A 23404-nucleotide genomic window follows, 5' to 3' on the forward strand; every position below is an offset into this window, starting at 1 on the left:
CTTCCCAGCTTGACAGTCTCCATTTCCCCTACTTGTCCTGTGTACATGTTTCTGTAGTTTGCATAATCATTGATTAAAACCCTTGAAAACTTTCATAACTATGGAAAAAGGGCCTGATTCACCACTGCCTTTAGTCCAGTTTTATGCTGATGTAACTCCACTGCTGGCAACAGCAACACTGGTGAATCAGGGGCAAAATATTTAAAACAGATTAAGAGAGAGAGGAGTTTTCCCTATTTGGCGAGAGAGGAGGAGAGGGAGGATTCCTCAGTTTGGGCGTGTGGGGAATGGGATAGTCCCCTATTTTGGGGAACTACCGCGTGTGTATTCCCCACTGAGATATGTGTGTGTAGTGTACTACTGAAGGAGTGGGGTGTGTGTGTATGTATGTATGGAGGCTTTCGAACCCTCCCTCCCGCCCACAGCATTCCCACAGCTCTCCCTCCCTCCCGTGCTCATTTCGCGAAGAACTCGGAGTATTTTGTCCCCTGCCGAGCCCCCTCCTCCAGGTGCTGCGCGTTGCCATGGCGCTTTCCGCCCGGCTCCGGCCAGGGAGTGGGGAGGCGGCGCGGCCTTTGCTGGCCTGAGCCCGCGGGGCCGCAGCTTCTCGGGACCCGGGTCCTCCCGCGCTGGCCCACGCCCGGGGCAGCCCCGCTGCACGTTCCCCCAGCTCCCGCCTCCAGCTGCCGCCTCCAGCTGGTTCCGTGGGCTCCGGCTGCGGTGGAAGGTGGCGGTGGGCGCTGCCCGGAGCTGCAGGCGGCGGCGGGGAAGATGGCGGGGAACGGTGGGGGCTTCGCCGGCGCGGGAAGCGGGGAGATCATCCAGCTGAATGTAGGGGGCACCAGGTGAGTGGGGTCGGGGCGCGCTGCGGGGATGGGATCCCATGGGGGAGTGAGGGGTCCGAGCTGGCATGGGGGCGGGGCGGATCCTGGGGCTGGGAAGAGGGGTCTAGGGGAGAGTAGTGTGAGCTGGGTGTGGAGTGGCGGGGGAGAGCCCCAGCAATGGGCAGCGGGGTCTGGGGGAGGGCAGTGAGAGCTGGAGGGGGGAGCCCCAGCAGTGGGGTCTTGGGGAGGGCAGTAAGAGCTGGAGGGGGCAGCAATGGGCAGTGGGGTCTGGGAGAGGACAGTGTGAATTGGTGTAGGGTCGGTGGGGGCATAAGGGAGAGGGAAGATCCGGTGATGGGGAGCTGGGGACCAAAGTTTGGGGGAAGGTTGTGCGAGTTGGGTGTGGGGCAGAGGAATTATCTGGGGTGCAGGGCTAGGCAGATCATGCATCTCCCTCAGGTGTCCCAGGGACAGGATCTGTTTAGTTATGGCATCGTGACCTGGTCCACCTGGGACTTGTATTATTCTGTGGTCTGATCTGCCTGTGTCCCAGTCTTGCCCTGGCTTCCTGCTGATAGGACTTGTCCCGAAGCTGCTGAGCCCAGGCTCAGCCCAGTTGTCCTTGCATTTTGGTCTTGATATTTGGCATCACATTGCAAAGGGGACTCATTGTGGGGATGTGCCCAAGTTTTGCCATGTTGCAGGTAGCTTTGCCTAGGTTGTGTTTGTGGTGGAGCTGCCTGGGTGATAAAGAACATTTGGGCCCATCTAACATGTTGCAAAGGAGTCAAAATCAGAACTATCCAGGGGGAAAGCAGATGTTGTAACCCTATGCTCTCTCTCAGTCCCAAGGAATGTACACTGCTCTTAGGTATTTTAAAACGGTTACAGTAATTTATCTATCACATTTATGTCTGTGAATGGCATTTGGATCTTTTGGGATAAAACATATTAAAGAGGGTGGAATGTTCTGGTCAGGGAGCTGTAAAATTGAGTGTTGGAGAATGAAATTGATATTATAATTTTGACAGATATCTATGATTATTTTAAGCATTTTTTATTTCTATCAATTTAAGTGTTAGATGTTGCGCAAAATATGGGCATTAAGTGTTTTTCCAGTTTTTATTTATTTAAATTTTTATAGTTGCAGGAAATTAGGGGGTAGTGTCAGACAATAGCATTTTAATGACAGTAGGTGTTGAGATTGAAAAAGTTAGATTTGTAACTGTTGAAGCACAAATTGTCAATATCACATGCAAAATATACAAAGCAAATATCCTTAAATTAATCTCATAATAAGTTCTCCAGCAGCATTTTTCTTATTTTGCCTATCTGTACATTTTGGTTAAATGGAAACATTTTTATTGGTTTGTGTGTATGGTGAAATCAACATTTTCTGATTAAAAATCTGATCCTTCCAAGCCTTTGTAACTACAAGGCCTTGGATTCTCTAGCAATCTAGTAGAAAGTCTGGAACATCTGTGTCAGCCTCAGATGCATTAAAATGGAGGTTTTTATGAAAATAAATAATGTTAGTATAGTTACCCTGCATTGTTGTTTTGCTATTTCGGCTTATTTTTTGCTGCTCTTCTACTTTCAATGTCTGGTATGAGGAAGCATTCTGTATTAAAAATGCATAACTGCATTGTAAATTGTGCACGCAGAGTGGGAGGCACAGACCTGGAAGTTTTGAAAATTTGTTAGGGAACAATTGGGGCAGCTTTGGGATTGTGGGATTAATATGTTAGCTGATTGTTTTTGCTTTAAAATGAAAAGCAGCGAAATAGACAATATTGTCATTAGAAAACATAAAGAACACACTTTATTGAGATGAATATAATTCATACCTCTTGGTGCAATAGTTTCAAGCTGTCTGCAGATTCACAAAGACAGCATTGTGTTAGTTTCCACTTACTTTGTGTTTTCAAGGTTATCTTTGCAGCCATGTGGTCTAGAAACATAACTTGCTAAAACTTAAAGCTGATATTTTATAGTACAGTTGTACAGCAAACTTACCCTCTGTAGCAAATGTTGGAGAATCTCAGAATACACAGGCCTCTGATTATACTATAACTCTGAAACTCCTCCGTAGGTGAGACTTTAAAATTAGTAGGCAAAACTGATATCTGAAAGTGTCTTCAGGGCCAATTTACGACATTCGTTAAAATTTATATTGTGTAAGTATAATCCAAACAAGGGTTGGCTGTGCCTACCTCGAGAAGCCTTCACTATTCTGTAGTTTTACAGTGACCTATTTGTATAGTTTTTAGGAGTAAGTCACTTAAAAGTCCCAAAACTGCAGATCATGTTTTGAAACATATTTAGCAAATGATTATGAAAATCAGAGAAGTATAAGGAGGAGACGTGTTGGGGGAGAAATATGCTTCTTCAGACTAAGAGATATTGAATTGCTAATTTGGTAACAGATTTAGAGTAGGAATTTCTTCAGATTCCCTGGTTTACAAAAGAAACCACTCTGTTCTTCACTTTACTTTGTCTCCATAGTTTGTCGTAGTCCAGGTTTGCAATTACATGTTTCTAGAAAAAGTGGGTATTGCTAAATTTACAACTTCAATGGTTGTAACTGTATTGTTTCTCGTGCCCCAAATACCCACCTTTATTTTCTGTATTTTATTGTATTTCTTTAAGTTTGTTGCTGCTTTGTCAATGTAGCTTCTGCCCTTCCAAAGCTATGTGGATAATGCCTTATATACATTTTGGGTGCTCAATTTGAGAATCCTGTACAGATTGAGTTTGTAATTTTTTTTTAAATCTTACAAAATTGTGCATTTTCCCTTACATTTCTGAAAATTATGTGCTGTATTAGTTGAATATACAGTATAATGGATTGTAAATAGGAAAGTAGAAGAGTGATGCTTATGTTAAGTGCTAATATTATAGTAGAAAGATTAAAGCAATGAAAATAAATTATTTTTTTCAAAGTAGATAAGTATACTTGCAGTTTTGGAGTTTTCCTGCAACTTCTAAAATATCATAGTAGGAATGTACTTGTTATGGTGATTTTTGTTGTTTACAAAGTAGCCTCGCTTTTTTTGTGTGCAGAATAAGTCTCTGGGCATGGTTACAGTAGAGAGTTTACAGCACCAATGCATCTGCATTGCTGTAAGCTCTCTAATGTAGCTGCTCTCCCACCAACGTAGCGCTGTCCACACCGGCACTTATGCCAGTGTAACTTATGTCACTCGGGAGTGATTTATTTACACCCTTGAGTGACATAAATTATGCTGACATAAACTGTAGTGTAGACATAGCCACAGAAAGAGGGAATGGACCTGGGGGAGAATAAGGTAATTTGTCCATATCTTACTCAGGAATATGTGCCTTGGCCAAGCTGTTGCTTGTCTATATAGTGTAAGGTTTCAGAGTGGTAGCTGTGTTAGTCTGTATTGGCAAAAAGAACGAGGAGTACTTGTGGCACTTTAGAGACTAACACATTTATTTGGGCATAAGCTTTCATGGGCTAAAACGCACTTCATCGGATGCATGCAGTGGAAAATACAGTAGGAAGATGTATATACAAAGAGAAAAATGGGTGTTGCCATACCAACTATAATGAGAGTAATCAATTAAGGTGGGCTGTTATCAGCAGGAGAAAAAAAACGTTTGTAGTGATAATCCGGATAGCCCATTTCCAACAGTTGACAAGAAGGTGTCAGTAGGGGAAAAATTAACATGGGAAAATAGTTTTTACTTTGTGTAATGACCCATCCACTCCCAGTCTTTATTCAAGCCTAATTTAATGGTGTCAACAAAAACACTAACCCAGGAACCTATCCTTGCAACAAAGCCCATTGCCAACTCTGTCCACATATATATTCAAGGGACACCATCATAGGCCTAATCACATTAGCCACACCATCAGAGGCTCGGTCACCTGCACATCTACCAATGTGATATGTGCCAGCAATGCCCCTCTGCCATGTACATTGGCCAAACTGGACAGTATCTTCACAAAAGAATAAATGGACACAAATCAGACATCAAGAATTACAACATTCAAAAACCAGTCGGAGAACACTTCAGCCTCCCTGGTCATTCAATTACAGACCTAAAAGTTGCAATTCTCCAACAAAAAAACTTCAAAAGCAGACTCCAACAAGAAACTGCAGAATTGGAACTAATTTGCAATGTGGACACCATTCAATTAGGCTTGAATAAAGTCTGGGAGTGGATGGGTCATTACACAAAGTAAAAACTATTTCCCCATGTTAATTTTTCCCCTATTGTTACTCACATCTTCTTGTCAACTGTTGGAAATGGGCAATCCTGATTATCACTAGAAAAGTTTTTTTTCCTACTGCTGATAATAGTCCACCTTAATTAATTAGTCTCGTTAGACTTGGTATGGCAACACCCATTTTTTCATGTTCTCTGTGTATATATATCTTCCTACTGTATTTTCCACTGCATGCATCTGATGAAGTGGGTTTTAGCCCATGAAAGCTTATGCCCAAAATAAATTTGTTAGTCTCTAAGGTGCCTCAAGGACTCCTCGTTCTTTTTATATAGTGTAAGTAACTCTGGAGGAATTTTTCCCTTTCTTCTTTCCAACATTTAATTTTGCATTTGTTTGGGAATCCACCTTATTTAGTACAGTGCAGCATTCTTTTTTTTTTAAAAGAGGCATGGAAATGTGAATAATATCTGAAGAAGAGTGTGTGTGTCAGGTCTCTTTGGAAGGAGGAAGGGCTCCTGAGTGAGTTATGGGCTGTTTTCTAAAGAAGATTGGAAAGACTGAGTTTTTTGTATAGCACTATAGATGCAATATGATGCTTTACATAGTAAAAACATGATCACTGCCTTCTTGTATTCTAAATTGAGTGTAGCAAAATAGGATGTAGTGGGAGGAAAGAGTACACAAACTAAGATTTAGAAGGGTTAGGATGATGTGGTATGCATCATGTCACCATGCTGTGTGGAGCTTGGGGAAAAAACATGAAAAGTTTTAAGATAGGGATTTGGAGTCAGTGAAATGACTTGTGAAAAGTTGTAGTTAGGCTAGAGGTGAATGAGCTGTGTGTTGGTAAGGCCAGAAAGAAGGAGGTTACAGTTTTTGAGGCACGGAGGGATTTTGACAGTAGGTGTGGAAAAGGATGTATATGTAAACAGCAGGAGTTAGCAACAGACTAACTGTGCAGGATAAAAGAGACAAGATAACAATGAGGTGGTAGGCCAGGATAGGGAAACTTCATGAAACACACTTCCTTGAGGCTGAATACAGCACTGGGACATTCATATCATTAGGTTTCTGTTTGTATGTTGCACTGTATATTATTTCAGATATAATAAATAACTTGAACAAGCTCACACAATAAAAAATAAGGGAAGACTTTGACATACTAATGTGTATCTCAGGAAATACATTAAAGATTCCACCCCCCAGAAAATTGTATATTGGTAAACATTCGATTAGCATTGCTTATAGACTGAAAAGTTTACCATTTATAATAATAGCCTTCCTAAATTACAAGATACTTATTAGTTACACTTTAATATTTTTCATCATCAGTGTGCTTGCATATGTTGTGCAAAGAAGTGATTTGATTCAAAAACTTATTTTACAATATAAGGGCCAAATTCAATCCTGTCACAAGTCTTCTGAAGTCACTGGAGTGCATTCTCTAGCTTTATGGCTGAAAATGGCCCTGAATATCAGACTGTAAAACTTTTGGAAAGATAATTTTACAAGGTGTTACTTGTGAAAATGGCTAACTTCACATTTAGTCACAGAAATGTAGGGAAAAATACAACCTTCACTTGCATTCCCTCATATTTGTAAGTAATTATTGTTAATTTCTTTACACCTGTTTTTTGTATGGGAAGAAGAATCTAGAGGCTATTAACGAGCAGAATTGATTTTTGCTTCTTACTGCTTAACACTGAAAATCTTCCACCAAATATTGCAAACTACTTCACTGGTTAAATCAAATTTAAAACAGTGGCTTGTATTTAATTTTGTATCCCATCAGATGTAAATTCTTGATGCATCTGTACAAATAAACAGTTTGAATGAAATGCATTAGGCCAAATTGTGATGTTCTAATATGAAAGCATCAAGAACAGTCTGATATTTTGCATATTATATCTCCATCCTGATAGTTTATTTTACATCTTTTTAAGTGTAATAATGAAACATTCATAAACAATTTTTTTCTAAAAAGTTATCTGTTTAATCACCAAATCACCTATGTTTTAATAATAATAATTAATAACAACAGAAAGTTTTCATTATAAAGTAAAACAAAAAATAATTCAGATTGAAACATTTCCATGCAGTGATGCAAGAGCAGGCGAGCTAAACAGGAGAGGAAAAAAGTCTGAAATGTGTGCCTAGTAAAATGTCAGACCACTTAAATCTGTACCCTGAATTTTTAATTGTTCTCCTTTGTTTCTGTGAGTATTGCAGAATGATGTAGACAAATGTATTACTGTGACTCATCTGCCATCTTGAGTAGTGTTACATTACTAGCTGTAGAAAATAGTATTAATGTTATTAGTAAGTGAGATTTATTTTTGGTTGTAACCTGTGGAATTTACTATTGCAAAGGAAATATTATTTTTGGAGTTGCACTAAAATGCTCAGTGATAAACTTTTAAAATTGAAATGTCAAAATATGCTGAACTATTTAAGGAACAAGAGATAAAATGTAATTTTGACGCTTTCTGTTGATAGCATAATTTTGATTATAACCCTTTCGTATTTTAAATATGGCTTATTCCTGTTTTTATAATGTAATAGTCTGATATTTTAAATTTGTATTTTTATATTCAAATGTGATGTTCATGGTTGATCAGAGGTGGAAATGAACTCTAAAAGGCAACTTTCAGTAGTTGTTCTTTAATATATATTGCTCATATCAGATTTTTGTAGGTAGAAATTTGATACAAGGTTGATAATACTATAATCTTTGTAAAATTACATCATTGTTATCGTAGTATCTTTGGATAGCTTTATATCAGATTGTTTCTTATCTGTATCAGTTGTTACATGTAGCACAAACTAGTCAATATTCTGTCTGAGTCTCAAACTAACATCTGTAAATCTTTGTTACTTTTCACTCAGAGATATTGTGAGGTGAACATTTGTAAATAGGGATGATTGTTTGATTTCTAATGTTTATGAGTAATATTTCTTAAAGCTTGGTGAAAACAATTGGCTTAAGCAATAGTAGTTGTTTCATGTTCTTATTGGACGTATAAAGCATTGAGCTTAAAATTGTCCACAGAACACTTTTTGCAGAATGGCCATGCAGTTTTAGTGTGGACATTAGTCTATTTTGTTATTTTCTTTAGCTAATTCTAGCTGTGTGGGTCACATACTTTTCCTTTTTAATGAAAATACAAATTGAAAGGTGTAGCCTGCTTTGATTAACTGAGTGGATATGTTCTGATTTGGCTTACATTATATCCTTTTGGGTATAATTGCTTTCTGTTGGGATTGAAGATGCTAAGGAATAAAACACCTAGGATTTTGCACAATGATTCTTTCTTGAAGTGGGTTCCGGCTTTTATCGAGAAATCTCCTATCATACTGAACAAGTTCAAAGAAAAAGACAGGCCTGTGAGATAATGTTTGACAGTTCCTTGAAAATATCAACATGATAATCACCCAATTTGAGGCAACAATGGATGATCTGGACAATAAGATGGAGTAGATGAATTTTTGTATCAAGAGCATGGGATGCCGAGTGGATTTTACCTCTTGTTCTAAGAATGCTGTTTTGCTCAGAGATAGGAAAAATTCTATGGTCATCCATACAAGACTTAAATCACTCTCATACCCTTGTTGAAATTCAGGCTTGAAGTACACTACATACTTACTTTGGTATAACTACGTACTCAAGGGTGTGAAAAATCCACACACCTGGGTGACGTAGTTATATTGACCTTAACCCCCCGCCCTTGTAGAGACAGCACTATGTTGGTGGGAGAGCTTCCCCACTGACATAGTTACTGCCTCTCACGGAGGTGGCGTTATTAAGCGACGGAAGAAATCTCTCCCATTGACTTAAAGCATCTTCACCAGACACGTTACAGCGGTGCAGCTGCGCCAATATAAATGTGTGCTGTAGACTTGCCCTAGATGTCTGGCATATAGAGCCTTAGCTTATTAATTAAGTTATTAGACTTCCTTTCTGGTTCTATGGAGTGCTGGAATGCCAGCATTGTGTGCAGTCTCAGAAAAGGAGAGTGAGCCTTCCCCCAACAAATACCCTGTAGCCTACAGCAGGGGTTCTCAAACTGGGGGTCGGGACCCCTCAGGGGGTTGCGAAGTTATTACATGGGGGGGGGGAGTTGCGAGCTGTCAGCCTCTACCCCAAACCCCGCTTTACATCCAGCATTTATAATGGTGTTAAATATATAAAAAGTGTTTTTTTAGTTTATAAGGGGGGTCGTACTCAGAGGCTTGCTATGTGAAAGGGGTCACCAGAACAAAAGTTTGAGAACCCCTGGCCTACAGTAAGGTGCTCTAGACTGGGGAGTAAGCAGACCATGAGTTCAAGTGCCCTCTTCCATTCTGTTAATATTTTTGTGCATGTCAAAACCTTATTGACCAAGGCCTTGTAACATACCCCGTAGACTTGCAACTATTATTTCCTCCTCCACCCCTTTCTGATAGGATAATTTATGCTGCACAAGGGCAATAGATTGAATCAATGGTTTTATAACTGATACATAACAGATATTCAAGCTATATTTCTTTTATCTCCAGTTCTCATTTATTTTTCTGTATTTTCTTTAATCACAATAAAATTAAAAAGTCATTTTATAAATACAGTAATTCTTCAAGAAGTATAGCAGTGATGAGATAACACTTTTTGAAAGTTTGAAGGTGCACTCAGTTTTTGGTCTGCCCAACTTCCACATCTGATGTGGGCAGATATCTGGTATGGCTGCTCACTTAGCTCTATGTTACTGGATATATAAATTATTGCATGTATAATCTTTGCTACAAATTGCTACTTCTCAGTACCAGAAACGAGGTCTAGATTTTATTTTTACATTTCTAGCTCTGCATGTGCATTGAAGTGTATGATCTGTATTAATTCTTAGTAATTTTAATGCTCATATTAACTCTAATAACAGTGAATACTAGTTTTTAGGACAGTTAAGTAAGTAATACTGGAGCCGACAGCCAACTGCGACCGGACATTGTCATCATCATGGTGGACATCACAGTGTCTTTTGAAAACAGGACCCCGGCCTTCCACAATGCCTGAGCTTGAAAGCTGGAGAAATACACCTCTCTGGCCGACACCCTGAGAGCTAGGGGCTACGAAGTCCAAACTTGCGCGCTGATCGTCGCATGGGACCCCGGTAACGAGCGAGTGCCAAGAGAATGTGAGTCAGTCAACGCTACGCTCGGCTGATGCAGCAACTCATGGTGTCAGATGTCGTCAGGTTGTCGAGGGACATCTACATAGAACACATCACTGGACATCGGCAATACTAGGAGGGATGAGCTGGAGTGCCGATGAGAAGTGCAGTCCGGAAAATAACTCAAATAACTTTCCTGATGGACTTTTTTTCCCCCTAAATGGACAACCTATCCTACTTCTCAGTTACTGAGGGACAATCTTCACTCATTGATGTATTTTTGCTTTCCACAACCAAATCTCTCTACAAATTTTTATGAGCGATGTACCCGAGTATTCAGATTCTGATATCTAAACTATTGTTAAATTATTCACCTAAATGTGGGTTATTGCTGATTATGTACTCTATGTATCATATGACTTTAAAAACAAACTTTGCATTTGTGGATAATCTAAACACTATACCCGAACACTCTTTTCCCAACCTATGTAGTAAATTGTGCTATCGTGAAATAAGGACTGTATCCCCACTTTCTAATAATGATCTACTGTTTCAAAGTGCTATTGTCAGTCTTGCATGATTTTCTCACTTGGATTTACTCATAGAGAATTAGCCAGCGGGTTTTTTGTTTTCGCGCAGTTTTTAGTTTTCTGATTTATTCTTCTAACACCTTTTTTACTTGTGGATGCTTAAAGTTGGTCTCCTTCATAAATGGCTTGATTTTTCAGGATTTCTGAGCACATATATATCCTAGTGAAATCAGTGCTCAGCACCTTTGAAAACTAAGCCATTATTGCTTAGGGCCCAAATTCTTGAAGGTACTTAGGCATTGCAATGCTGAGCAAAGCATGCCTTCACTGATTTAGGATCTGAAGTCTCATTGAAAGTCATTGGTATTTAGGCTTCTCTATATTAGATTTCAGAGTAGCAACCGTGTTAGTCTGTATCCGCAAAAAGAACAGGAGTACCTGTGGCACCTTAGAGACTAACAAATTTATTAGAGTATAAGCTTTCGTGGGCTACAGCCCACTTCTTTGGATGTTCTTTTTTCTGTATGTGATGTTTATAAGACATTGACACGTAGCTGGTGAACGTTGGTCATAAGCTCTTGGCTTTGAAAAAAGTTCACAAGGCATAGCTAAGGTAATGTTTTGTATCATTTCAAAATTGAGTTACTCCTATTTTGAGAGAGTGCTATAAATAAAAATGACGTTTACCTAATTGTTCTAAGTATATAGTTTGGACAATTGGAGAAGCTTTAAATAACTGAAATTTTGGATGTTTAAAGAATATATTTAAATAATTTTCAAAGGTTTGAAGATTGACAAATGACTGTATTGTAGTATAAAGCACTGTTTTCTTTGGCTACGGCAAATTAGGAAAAATTGTTTCTCTTATTCTGAACTTTATATGCATACCTAATTATGGTATGTGGATATTTTATTTAAGGGGGAAAAATTGAATTACAGTATATTCCTGACGATAAAGGAAACTTTACAAAACCAACAGCTGAAAAGTTACAGAAAATCTCCTTAAACTTGCAGTAGCTTAAGTAACAAAAGGCTTTGGTTCATCTTTTTTTCTGGCAGGAAAAAGAAATTCTTGTTTTGCATGTTGTTCATGTTCAGTGCCAACACTAGATTTCTTTGTTCAGATTTGGCATTGTCATGCTTGCATTGAACCACTGAATGGCTACACACAGTCTTCGCTGTATATAGTACAGAGGAGTTTTTTATATGATCCTTGTGCTTCTACTTTTTGCAGTGGTAGAAAGTAATATTTTCCTTCAATAAATAGGAAATGTAGGCACTGAAAATATGAAGCAGAGCCAGAAAAAGGATGAATTCATAAAATACTTGTTCTTTAGAGACATCATGAAATGTATCCATTTATTGTATAAAGTATTTTGGAACTTTACCCTCTAATTTCCTCTCTTCAGCCCCTTCCCATCTACAATAGCTCCATTTAATGAAGTTGTCTTCAAAGATTCCTCAATTCTGGAACCATTTAGAGGAGATTATTGGAATTGCATGCTTTAGGTGAACCAGTGTCGTTGTTGGGTTTTTTTTTGTTTGTTTTTTTAGTGGGAGCTGTATTTTAGGAACCCCTTGCCCAAATGATCCCACGTTTGGATAATTAATCCTACCCTACACTTCTACAAAGCATAACAAATTGCAAGTCAATCTGTGTAAGCACACAGAGTACTAAGGTCATATCTACACTAAAGAGTTAAGTCAACTTAAGTTATGTTGACGATCATAAGCCTCTTTAATTACATTGTTGCTCTAACTAGGTCGCAAAAAGTTCTTTGCCTCCCTTTGAGGTGGTTTTATTATGTCAGCATAGGCAGGGAGTTAAATCAGTGGGAGGAGCATTTCAGTGTTTACACATCCACTGTTTTGTTGATGAAAGCTGACTTTTGTCAACAATGTGTGTCCTGTAGACAAGACCTCAGAAGAGTCATTTTAACAGGAAGGGCTTTTCAACTTAGACCATGTCAACGCTATCACTTATGTCTGCAAAATGTATGTTGCTCAGGGGTGTGAAAAAACCACACTCCTGAACAACCTAAGTTTTGCAAGCATAAGTGCTTGTGTGCATAGCGCTATGGCAGTGGGAGAGCTTCTCCTGCGGACATAGCTACTGCCACTCCTGGAGGTGGTTTTATTATGTCAATGGGAGAGCCCTCTTCCGTCGGCATAGAGTGGCTACACGAGCGATCTTACAGCGGTGCAGGTGCATTGTTACAACTGTGCTGCTGTAAGTTTACTAGTGTAGACATGCTCTTAGCTAGAGAAGAGCTGGCACTCTTGTATGAAATTAGAGGGAGAATAGAAGGGATGGGGTCTACACATCCATCAGCAATGGGTCTGGCCCATAGATACAGCCTTAAACAACATCTCTGAGAGGTGTGAACTGCTTCATTCATGTGAGTGGGTGTTCCACTTCCTCCTCCTCCCCAGTGCTGGAGAGTTTCTGATATGTCTCAAGCATACCCAGTCTCAGCAGTATATTCCTGGTACATGGTCTGAGGATGTCTGGTTCACATGGGGAGAGGGGAGAGAAAGGGGCTCAGACCCCGCATCCCCACCCCAGAAAGGCAAGCCCCCTCCAGAACCTGGCTTACATGAGGGGGGCAGGGAAGGGGGGTGTTCACACTCCAATAGATGGGTTGAGGGCCCCCAGATTGTAGAACATGCATGGGAAGGCAGTGTGGGTTTACAGGCGCCCCTGCCCCATCCCTATTCCCCCCAGGCCCTCTGTCACTCTCTCATCCCTACCTTCCCATTCCCCCTAGTCACCACCCTCCTCTCTATCATCTGGTGTCCCAATACCTCATCCTCTATTCCCACCTTATCTTCCACCTCAATTTTTCCTCCCAGAGAGCATTTGCTTGTGTATCTTTTTGTTTCTTTTTTTAAAAATAGCCTTCTGAATATTCTGCGGTACTCACATTGTTTCACAAAAATTAAAATCCCCCTTTGACAGAGGCAGAATGGAGCAATATTCCTGCACATGCTCAGTATAATCCGTTAGAGGTGCGAGTATGCACGTAAGCCTTTATAGGTGTAATGGGAAAAAGCAGACTCTTTCAAATCATGTTTTAATTTCAATTCCCCCAAAGCATGGTGGGTGCCATACACTCTGTTGAGGTTAACACTTAAGCGTTTTAGACCCTAGCCTGATGATCTGAGCCCTGATTTGATCTCGGTCTATGAGCAAAAAATAAAAAAAAAATTGCCAGAATATGTTAACTTTATAAAAAAAAAAATGTTTTTCTGGAGGCTGTTGCCCCCCCACCCCTCTGGAGACTGTATCTCAGGAATCCCATGGTCAAATACCCCAATTGTGGCTCACTGACTTTACCTCCTCCCTATGAGGCACACCAAATTTCATGCGATCTGATTGACTGTCCTGATTTTAGAGCACATAGAACAGTTGAACTTTAAACAGAAAGCTGGTCCCAACTTTAATTCTAGCAGAGAGATTTCACTGGTAGACAATTGGGCATAAATAGCAATTGCAGATAACTACAGGTATTATAACTAGGGCCCTACCAAATTCACAGTCCATTTTGGTCAATTTCACGGTCATAGGATTTTAAAAATCATAAATTTCATGATTTCAGCTATTTAAATCTGAAATTTCACTTTGTTGTAATTGTAGAGTCCAGACCCAAAAAGGAGTTGTGTGTGTGGGGAGGGGGGTGGTTGCGGTACTGCTACCCTTACTTCTGCACTGCTGCTGGCAGCAGCGCTGCCTTCAGAGCTGGGCAGCTGGAGAGCGGTGGATGCTGGCTGAGATCCCAGCTCTGAAAGCAGAGCCACCACCAGTACCAGCGCAGAAGTACGGATGGCATGGTATGGTATTGCCACCCTTACTTCACTGCTGCTGGTGGGGCAGTCTTCAGGGCTGGGTGCCTGGCCAACAGCCGCCATTCACTGGCTGCCTAGCTCTGGCACCCAGCTCTGAAGGCAGCGCAGAAGTAAGGGTGGCAATACCACACCCCCCCTAAAATAACCTTGTGACCCCCCCCCCCCCCCCCCGCAACTCCCTTTTGGGTCAGGACCCCCAGTTTGAGAAACGCGTGTCTCTCCCGCGAAATCCGTTTATAGGGTAAAAGCACACAAAAGACCAGATTTCATGGGGGGAGACCATATTTCACCGTGATGCATTTTTCATAGCCGTGAATTTGGTAAGGCCCTAACTATAAGCACACTCTAAAATATTTTTTACCTACTACTTTGTCATTATTACTGACGTTCTCCCTAAGTTTCTTGCATCTTGTCTTAATTTAGGACTTAATCTTGCAAACACTAGCACTATTGATCTAGTCCTTTGTATAAAGTTACTCAAGTGGCATGAATGTTTGCAGGGGCAGGACCCTGGATTGTAAGGTATTTGGGGCAGGAATTGTCTCACTGAGTGTTTTTGTATAGGGTCTAGCACAATGATTGGGGCCCTGATTTGGGGCCTCTGGATGCTGTAATACAAATGAGAGGTAAAAATAATACAGTTTCTTCACATCTTTTCTTTAAGATTTTTACACATAGTAAGGAATTCACTCTAGAATCAGCTTTCCAAACCACTCTCTGACCTCTAAGGATATGTCTGTACTGCAAAAAAAGAAAAAAAAAAAAAAAAAAAAAAAGACCCACGGCAGTGAGTCTTGGAGCCTGGGTTGACTGCAGTGTGGGCTTTCAGGCTGAGATCCATTCCCCTTGCTGGGTTTCAGAACCCAGGCTCCAACCTAAACCCGAATATCTATACAGCTGTTTTTAGCCCCATAGCATGAGCCTAGTGGACCTGGGCTCTGAGACTTGCTGCCCTGGGTCTTTTTTTGCAGCGTAACATATCCTAAGGCTTCTTTTAAGAAGTCTTGAAAAAACCAAAACTCAACTTGATACTCTGTGCAATGCTTGACTTTTTTTTAATTTTTGGTCTTACAGGTTCAGCACCTCAAGACAAACACTAATGTGGATTCCAGACTCCTTTTTTTCCAGGTATTTCAAATGTTAATATATTTTACTAAGTAGAATTACTAAGCATTTAAAAAGCATTTTATAGCATTACCACTATGAGAGTTTGATTACAGAAAAAAACATAACAGTCAGAACTCCCTCCTGCTGTCACTGTTGGGGCAGAGCAAAGGAGGAGGATGGAATGGTGAAGGGATCATTCAGCTTCCTGAGATACTCATGCAGTGGGTGGGAGGGTCAGTGGGTGGGTGAAGTTGAGCCAGACCTGCATTAGATCACCAGTCTCCACCTTCTCCACTGCTGTTGCACAGTATGCTTCTGTAATTAAAATTGTAAGAGTTTCCCCATTATGAATTTGACACACACATTTTTTCCCCTCAAAATTTTTTTTTTTGGTCTACTCATAGCATATAAAAAATAGTGCCAAGTGGGGAGGAAGGACTAAACTGTCCATATGATCAATTTTTCTGTCTCCATCCTTCTCCAATGAGTCAATGGTTAACTTATTGAATGTGAGGGTTTATTATCCTCTATAAAAATTATTTTCTCCCTATCTAATGAAACTGGATAGTCTCATGTCTCACTGTTTTAACTCCTAGCAAGCCCTTGGCCTCAAAATGATATTTAGTGGCATTAAGTTCCACATATTAATTATGCATTGTTAAAAATCTTTCTATTCGTTTAAAATGTGTTGCCTTTCAAATTCCATTTTAAATGTCTGCTTGTGCTTGTATCATGAGAGGGATAAATAGGAGCTCCGTATTTGTCTTCTCCATGACATACATTATTTTGTATACCATGCTACTCCTTTGGGAGAATTAGAAGTTAGATATTTAAATTCTTTTGTCTTCATATGTGAGAGAATTTTCAATATGTTATCTTTTAAAAAATAGTATTTCTTGCTCTTTACAGGAAGTAGCCTTCCAAATCAGAACAATAAAGAAGCTTGTCACTTACTTCTAACCCTCCCAAATATACTGGTCTTTTCATCATTATTTTTAGGAAAAATCATGGTTTCTTCCAGCTACGCTCTCTTTCCTTGACTACTCTTCACCCAAATGCAGATTAAGGTTTCCTAGGACCCTGGGCCAGAGCAAGTGGGGGGGCCCTTCCCCACCCCTTTGCCTGCAGGCCACCCCTGTTCCGCCTCTTCTGCCTGTGGCCCTGTCCACAGCCCAACCCCTTTCTTCCTCTTCCCCGGGACCCGCCTCTGTTCCACCCAGGGTCCCACCCATTCTGCCTCCCACTGCAGCCTCCCAATGTCTTTTGCTCCTTTCTGCCCACCTTTCCCCGCCCCCCGTGGCCCCAAGACTGGAGAAACTCTGTCCCCTGCACCACAGGGTGCAGTAGGGAGTGAGAGCTCCTCCAGTCCCAGGGCCACAGCAGGGGTCTGGGTGCTGGGGCTTCCCCTGTATTTCTGTGGGGGGCCAGGGTTGGGGCACTGGGGCTTGTTGCACCCCACCTGCCCAGCGCTTCTGCTGGAGGGCGGGGTTGGGTGTGGGGGCTTCCCCTGCCACCCCGCGGCTTCTGCCGGGGGATGAGTAGGGAGCACTGGCTTCTGTTGGGGATGGGGTCTTCTATGGGGGACTTTCCCCATCCTGCGGCTTCTGCTGGGGAACGGGGTCAGGCCAGGGCTTCTGGGGGAGGATCCCCCACCCTGCCCATCTGATGCTGCTGCCAGGGGGCAGGGCATGGGGGCTTCTCCCTCCCGCCCAGCAGGTGGGGCTCCTGGCTTCCGCCACCCAAGGGCAAATTATTTCCAGAGCCCCGGTTGGCCAGGGCCCCTGAGCATGGGCCCCGTCAGCCCAGTGGCTAATCCACCATGCCTTCACCTAGCAACAGGCTGTCAGAACTCCAAATTCTTATCCCTAGCAGCTGGTATCTTCACAGAAGGAGATAAGCGATGGTGGAATTTTCACGTTACCATGGCTTTCTGCCTTTCACGTTTGAAGAGGATAAAAGAAGAATCCTTGTGAATGAGGCTGCTGGGCAGCAATGTCTCTGGCAGCTACACTGAAACCGTGAAGTAAATGGAGTTCCAGGGAGATGTCCTCCTGTTCTATGCCATACGGAGGAGGAGGCAGCACAGGGAACCAGCCCCCTTCCTGCCCTGCAACTCCCTATCTTCCATGCTAAAGGATCTCAGCAGATCGCTAATTTTTACGCTAGTACAATAGCATTGGAGTATAAATCAGAGCTCCAACAAAAAGGTGTCTGGATGAGTTTTTCATTAATTTCCTTCCAGAGATCATGAAGAATTCATGGAGTCATATTGCCTGGAAGATTTGGAGCTTTACGTTTGCTCAGTGATTAGGGGATTTCTAACTTTGAGTCATGGAAATATAGTTGGGTTATTTGTATAATGGAGTGTTAGAATATTGCTGCACATGTTTAATGCTCTCTCCTTCTAGACTGCATAATAACTCAAACAAATATTTTATGCTTTTCAGTTTACTGAGTGGAAGAATTTCAACACTTAAAGATGAAACTGGTGCTGTGAGTAATGCTACTGATAATTTATAAGAATGAATACTTATTTCCAAATTCCAGAGGGGTAGCCGTGTTAGTCTGGATCTGTAAAAAGCAACAGAGTCCTGTGACATCTTATAAACTAACAGAAGTATTGGAGCATAAGCTTTCGTGGGTGAGAAAGCTTATGCTCCAATACTTCTGTTAGTTTATAAGGTGCCACAGGACTCTTTGTCACTATTTATAAATTGGATCTATTTAGCAGAAGTAACTTCTATACTGAAGCTCATACTAATAGTTCTAAAATGATAGGGTATTATTAATCCATAGATCAGTTATATAGATACAGTAAATGCAGCAGACTAACATCTGACCCCCTGTGATGATGCTGCCCGTGGGAGCCAGCTGAGGTCACTCAATTAGGGTGAACTGCAAACAGAACAGGGCAGACAAATCCCAGAAGCTGCTGGATATTCCAACACTTAGATTTACCAAGCTAGCACAAAACAGCTTCTGTAATACCTCACTGGTTACTCAGAAGTCCAAACAACGCAGTTCCCTTAAAGTGCCCAGCCTCAGGCCTCCATCCAGACACACATGTCAGATATGATGATGATTACTGAAAATCTTATCTCATCATATAAAAGAAAAGGTTCTCCTGATCCCAAAGGACCAAGCCCCAGACCCAGGCCAAATGATAACTTAGATCTGACCCAAAATACACGCTTATAGCCAATTCTTATTAATTAAGCTAAAATTTATTAAAAAAGAAAAGAGAGAGTGTGTTGGTTAAAAGATCAATATATATACAGACTTGAATTCAATTCTTGAGATTCAGGTACATAACAGAGAAGAGCTTGTAGTTGCTAAAAGTCCTTTTAGAAATAGTCCATAGGTCATAGTTCAATGTCCATATTCTGGGTGACTCCAATCAGTGACCGGGGATCTCAATCCTTATGGCTTAAGGTTCCCCCTCTTGAAACCCAAAGCAGATCTGAGATGAAGAAGGATCATGTCCCAGGGTTTTTATACCTTTCCTGCAGCCTTTTGGCCTGAGAAAACGATAAGCTTAACTTTCCTTCTTCCAAACAACATGGCAATTAGCACAGGATAATTTATCCATTAAATAGGTCAGATACAGGTTACCACAACCTTCAAAGAGACATATAGACAATAATACAATTTCCCTCAAGTGTCTTCCTAAATACTAATACTCCTTTTTTTGATCTTTGAATTAAAGCTATAGCAATAGACAAGACTTGTTTGCTTACATCACAAGACCTGAGCAAACAGCTTCCCTTCTATCTCTAACAATGCAGGCCTGCATTTCAAAGCTCTGTTCATTTACATATCTTCCTAACCAGTCTCTAAAGTTCAGCCATGGGTCAGGTCAGTCTGTGAGTTAATTAACTCTTTCTGGCTCTGTCATCTTTCAATGAGATATTATATTACACTCATAATGTCACACACCCCTGTATGCCAATGTCATTTTTCCATCAGATGACCACCACCAGAAGACCCAGAAAAGTCAATTTTAATTAAAAAGCTAATGGTAACATTTTCAGAAGTGCTCAAGTCATTTAGGAGTCAATGGGGCACAGACTTCTAAGTCCCTTTGACCCTATATGACTTAGGTGCATTTGAAAATATTACCCATATAAACTGAATAGGATATTTCATACATCATGAAGGAACCTCACAGTGAACTTTCAGAACAGGATGCATAATGAATGGGTTCATAATGAATGCCCAGAGCAAGCATAGTTCTGTGCTTTTGCTTTTGGTATGGGTATCTTTTTACTTCAGACACTACCAGTTAAATTGTTCAGGTTTCCAGTATGGGAAACACAAGTTTTGGAAGTATTAACTGCCCTGTAAGATAGCATAGATTTGGAAGAAAGAAAGGCTTTTAGATTTGAGGGGAAATAGGGTATGTCCAGGTAGGTGAAGTAAAGTTTTGCAGGTGTGACAATTTGGATGAAAGTCAGCAAACAACAGGAGGAAAAAGATCCTCTTGCTTACTTTCTTTTCATGGTCCTTGTTTCCATTCTAATATGGATGATAAAGGAATGTGCATATTGCTTCACCAATGTTTCTTTACTTCTCCCTTTACATACCCAGAAGCAAATGGTTTAAATTTGCTAATTGCTTTGCTCATTGTTAAAAACTAATACTTTTAAACTGAGGGAGCCATAATCAGAAAAGATATTCCTAATTTACAAAATTCACCCTTGTGTGCAGTGTGGTTGTAGCCGTGTCAGTCCCAGGAGATTAGAGAAACAAGGTGGGTGAGGGAATATCTTTTATTGGACCAACTTCTGTTGGTGAGAGAGACAAGCTGCCAAGACACACAGAGCTTTTCTTCAGGTCTGGGAAAGTTACTCCCAGCATCACAGCAAAATGCAAGGTGTAACAGATTATTTAGCACATACTGTAAGGGACCATTCCCGGTTGAGTGGCCCGTTAACACCTCTGCAGTCATAGGACAAAAAGAGGGGATTAGTGGGTTACAGATTGTTGTAATAAAACATAAATCCAGTGTCTCTGTGAGTGAACGCTTTTCACAAAGCGATCAATCTATATCTGACCTATCATTCTTCATCCTCAAAGGAAACCTGCACAACATTTTCAAGTGAGCCGTGAAGCTTTAATTTATTATTCTGCTAGACACTAAAAATCATGGCTTGGAAGCTTGTCTCACCAACAGAAGTTGGTCCAATAAAAGATATTACCTTATCCATCTGGTCTCTTTAACAGTTGAGCCTGCGCATGACATTGAAAAGTATTGCTAAATGTAATATCAACAAAGAACATTGCAAAGTAACTTTAACAGTCTTTTGCATCTGCAGTGCATAATGTCAGGTTTCAGCGTAGCAGCCGTGTTAGTCTGTATCCGCAAAAAGAACAGGAATACTTGTGGCACCTTAGAGACTAACAAATGTATTTGAGCATAAGCTTTTGTGGGCTGAAACCCACTTCATTGGATGCATGCAGTGGAAAATACAGTAGGAAGACACACACACACACACACACACACACACACACACACACACACACACACACACACACACACACACACACACACACACACACACACACACACCATGAAACAGTGGGTGTTATCATACACGCTATAATGAGAGTGACTTAAGGTGAGCTATTACCAGCAGGAGAGAGAGAAAACTTTTTGTAGTGGTAATCAAAATGGCCCATTTCCAGCAGTTTCCAAAAAGTTTTTTTTCCTCTCCTGCTGGTAATAGCTCACCTTAACTGATCACTCTCATTATAATGTGTACGGTAACACCCATTGTTTCATGTTCTCTGTATGTGTGTGTATATATCTATATTTTCCTACTGTATTTTCCACTGCATGCATCTGATGAAGTGGGTGTTAGCCCATGACAGCTTATGCTCAAATAAATTTGTTAGTCTCTAAGGTACAGAGAGTCTCTAAGGTACTCCTGTTCTTAGTGCATAATGTGTGATACTTACTCCACGTACAAATAAACTTTTTTCCTTTAATCAAACTTGTGAACCACAGTCATATCAATAATGGAGGGGGAGGCTTACACTTTTTTTTTTTTTTTTTTTAAGTATACTAGCCCAAGCGCGCACACTTTTCTTGACCTTAAAATATGGCATTTGTGATGACGATGATTAATTATATTTTGCTTGTTCATCAAAGAGTCAAGCAAAATTTCAATCTTTTGAGATAGACTTGAAACATTTCCATCTATTGTAGAGGTTTATACTGCTGTTCATCTCCTTACTATCTGAGTCCCTTCCACATAAAATCAATAGCAAAGTCCCTTGTGGACTTCCTTTTCCAGGGAAAAACTCTGTTTGCAGTAGGGTTGGGGTGTGTGTTTGAGTCAGGGCTGCAGTGTGTACTCTATGGATATGTTTACACTGCAGTTGGACACTTGCAGCTGGCCCATGTCAGCTGGCTCAGGCTGCAGCCCACGCTCTAGGACCTGCGAGGTGGGAGGGTCCCAGACCTCAGGATGCAGCTTGAGCCCAGAACTCTACACTGCAATTAAAAAGCCCGGCAGCCTGAGCCCCAGTCTGCTGGAAGAGGCTCGCTGGGGGGTTTTAATTGCTGTATAGACACACCCTATGTAGAGAAGACGGGACAGAAACTTCTTGTTTTGTTTGTATCTAAACATTCTGGGCTAAATCTTATGAGCTGAGTGCCTCACATGGTCAAATACCGCATACCATAATGGGACATGAGACTGATGGGCACCTCAAAAGAATGTTTCTAAAAGCGATATTAGCTGGGTAATATAGTTGTTACTCAAAAGCAAACTCTTAATGCGCAAAAAATAAACTAACTATCTTTATTTGTAGATATTTATTGATAGAGATCCAGCGGCATTTGCACCCATTTTAAATTTTCTTCGTACAAAGGAGCTAGATTTACGGTAAGAAGTTCTAATTCTTCTAAAAATCCTTCTCAGTACAGTTCACTTGGGTGGAAATTTTAAAATCCTTTTTGATAGGAGTTTTCTAATTCCACTGATCAATCAGATGTTCTGTGACTGTGGGATCTGACTGGTACTTTCTAAGTCCCTCACTGGCACAGTCTAATCTGTGGACTCAGGTCCTATTTCCTTAGTTCCATGTTTCAGGCAGGTGACAGAATGGACAGAATTTATTATTGAATACAATTTCATATATTTAAACCATTTCAGTACAATACATTTCTCAATCAAATCTTTTGTTGTGGGTTTTTCTGTATTTTTAACTTTAATGCAGTGATCTGTACCCATAAAGATTACAGTATCTCCAGCTAAAGACTGAGTCCAGCTCTGGGGTGGAAATGTTGTGTTAAGTTATTAAAATAAGCTGCTTCAGGAGGTTCAGGTCTGATATTTATTGTGTGAACTCACACTTCTAGTATGATCCCCCAAGATATAATACCTAGTTTAAAAAAAATAATCAGTCTTCTTTTTTCAAAGGGAAAAAAATTTATTTCAAGGCATTGCTTTCCTTTGTTCTTGTTTTTTTTTTTCCAGGGGAGTGAGTATTAATGTTCTCAGGCATGAAGCTGAATTTTATGGAATCACTCCTTTAGGTAAATGTTTGTATTAAAATTATGTGGTTCCTAATGGTTGCACTGCCATAATAATAACCTACTCATGATTCTAAGATTTGGGACAATTATGAGCCAGAAGACTGCTGAACTTATTTGTGCTGAAGTTGACAATATTCAAGTAGATATTTTAAAATCTCATCAACCTCTTTAAATGAAGCTTGAGAAAATAAAACTTTATTGAAGTTCTTTTGATG

At 40.6% G+C, this 23404-nt stretch overlaps 1 protein-coding gene across 3 annotated transcripts in view; it reads left to right on the forward strand.

Annotated features, from left to right (window-relative positions):
* Positions 1-515: 515 nt before the first annotated feature.
* The window catches only part of KCTD3 (potassium channel tetramerization domain containing 3), a 59023-nt gene continuing 36134 nt past the window's right edge, over positions 516-23404 (forward strand). The window contains exons 1-5 of one of the 3 annotated variants that reach the window (XM_034764588.1): positions 516-845; positions 15614-15667; positions 18094-18139; positions 22463-22536; positions 23131-23189. In XM_034764588.1, coding sequence (XP_034620479.1) covers positions 772-845; positions 15614-15667; positions 18094-18139; positions 22463-22536; positions 23131-23189 — 307 coding nt within the window. In that variant the 5' untranslated portion in view covers positions 516-771. Of the gene's footprint in view, positions 846-1663; positions 1696-15613; positions 15668-18093; positions 18140-22462; positions 22537-23130; positions 23190-23404 lie in introns of those variants that run through there. The other 2 variants (XM_034764587.1, XM_034764589.1) reach the window with 2 other exon arrangements.

This window comes from Trachemys scripta, chromosome 3, assembly GCF_013100865.1.
Source record: "Trachemys scripta elegans isolate TJP31775 chromosome 3, CAS_Tse_1.0, whole genome shotgun sequence".
NCBI lineage: Eukaryota > Metazoa > Chordata > Testudines > Emydidae > Trachemys > Trachemys scripta.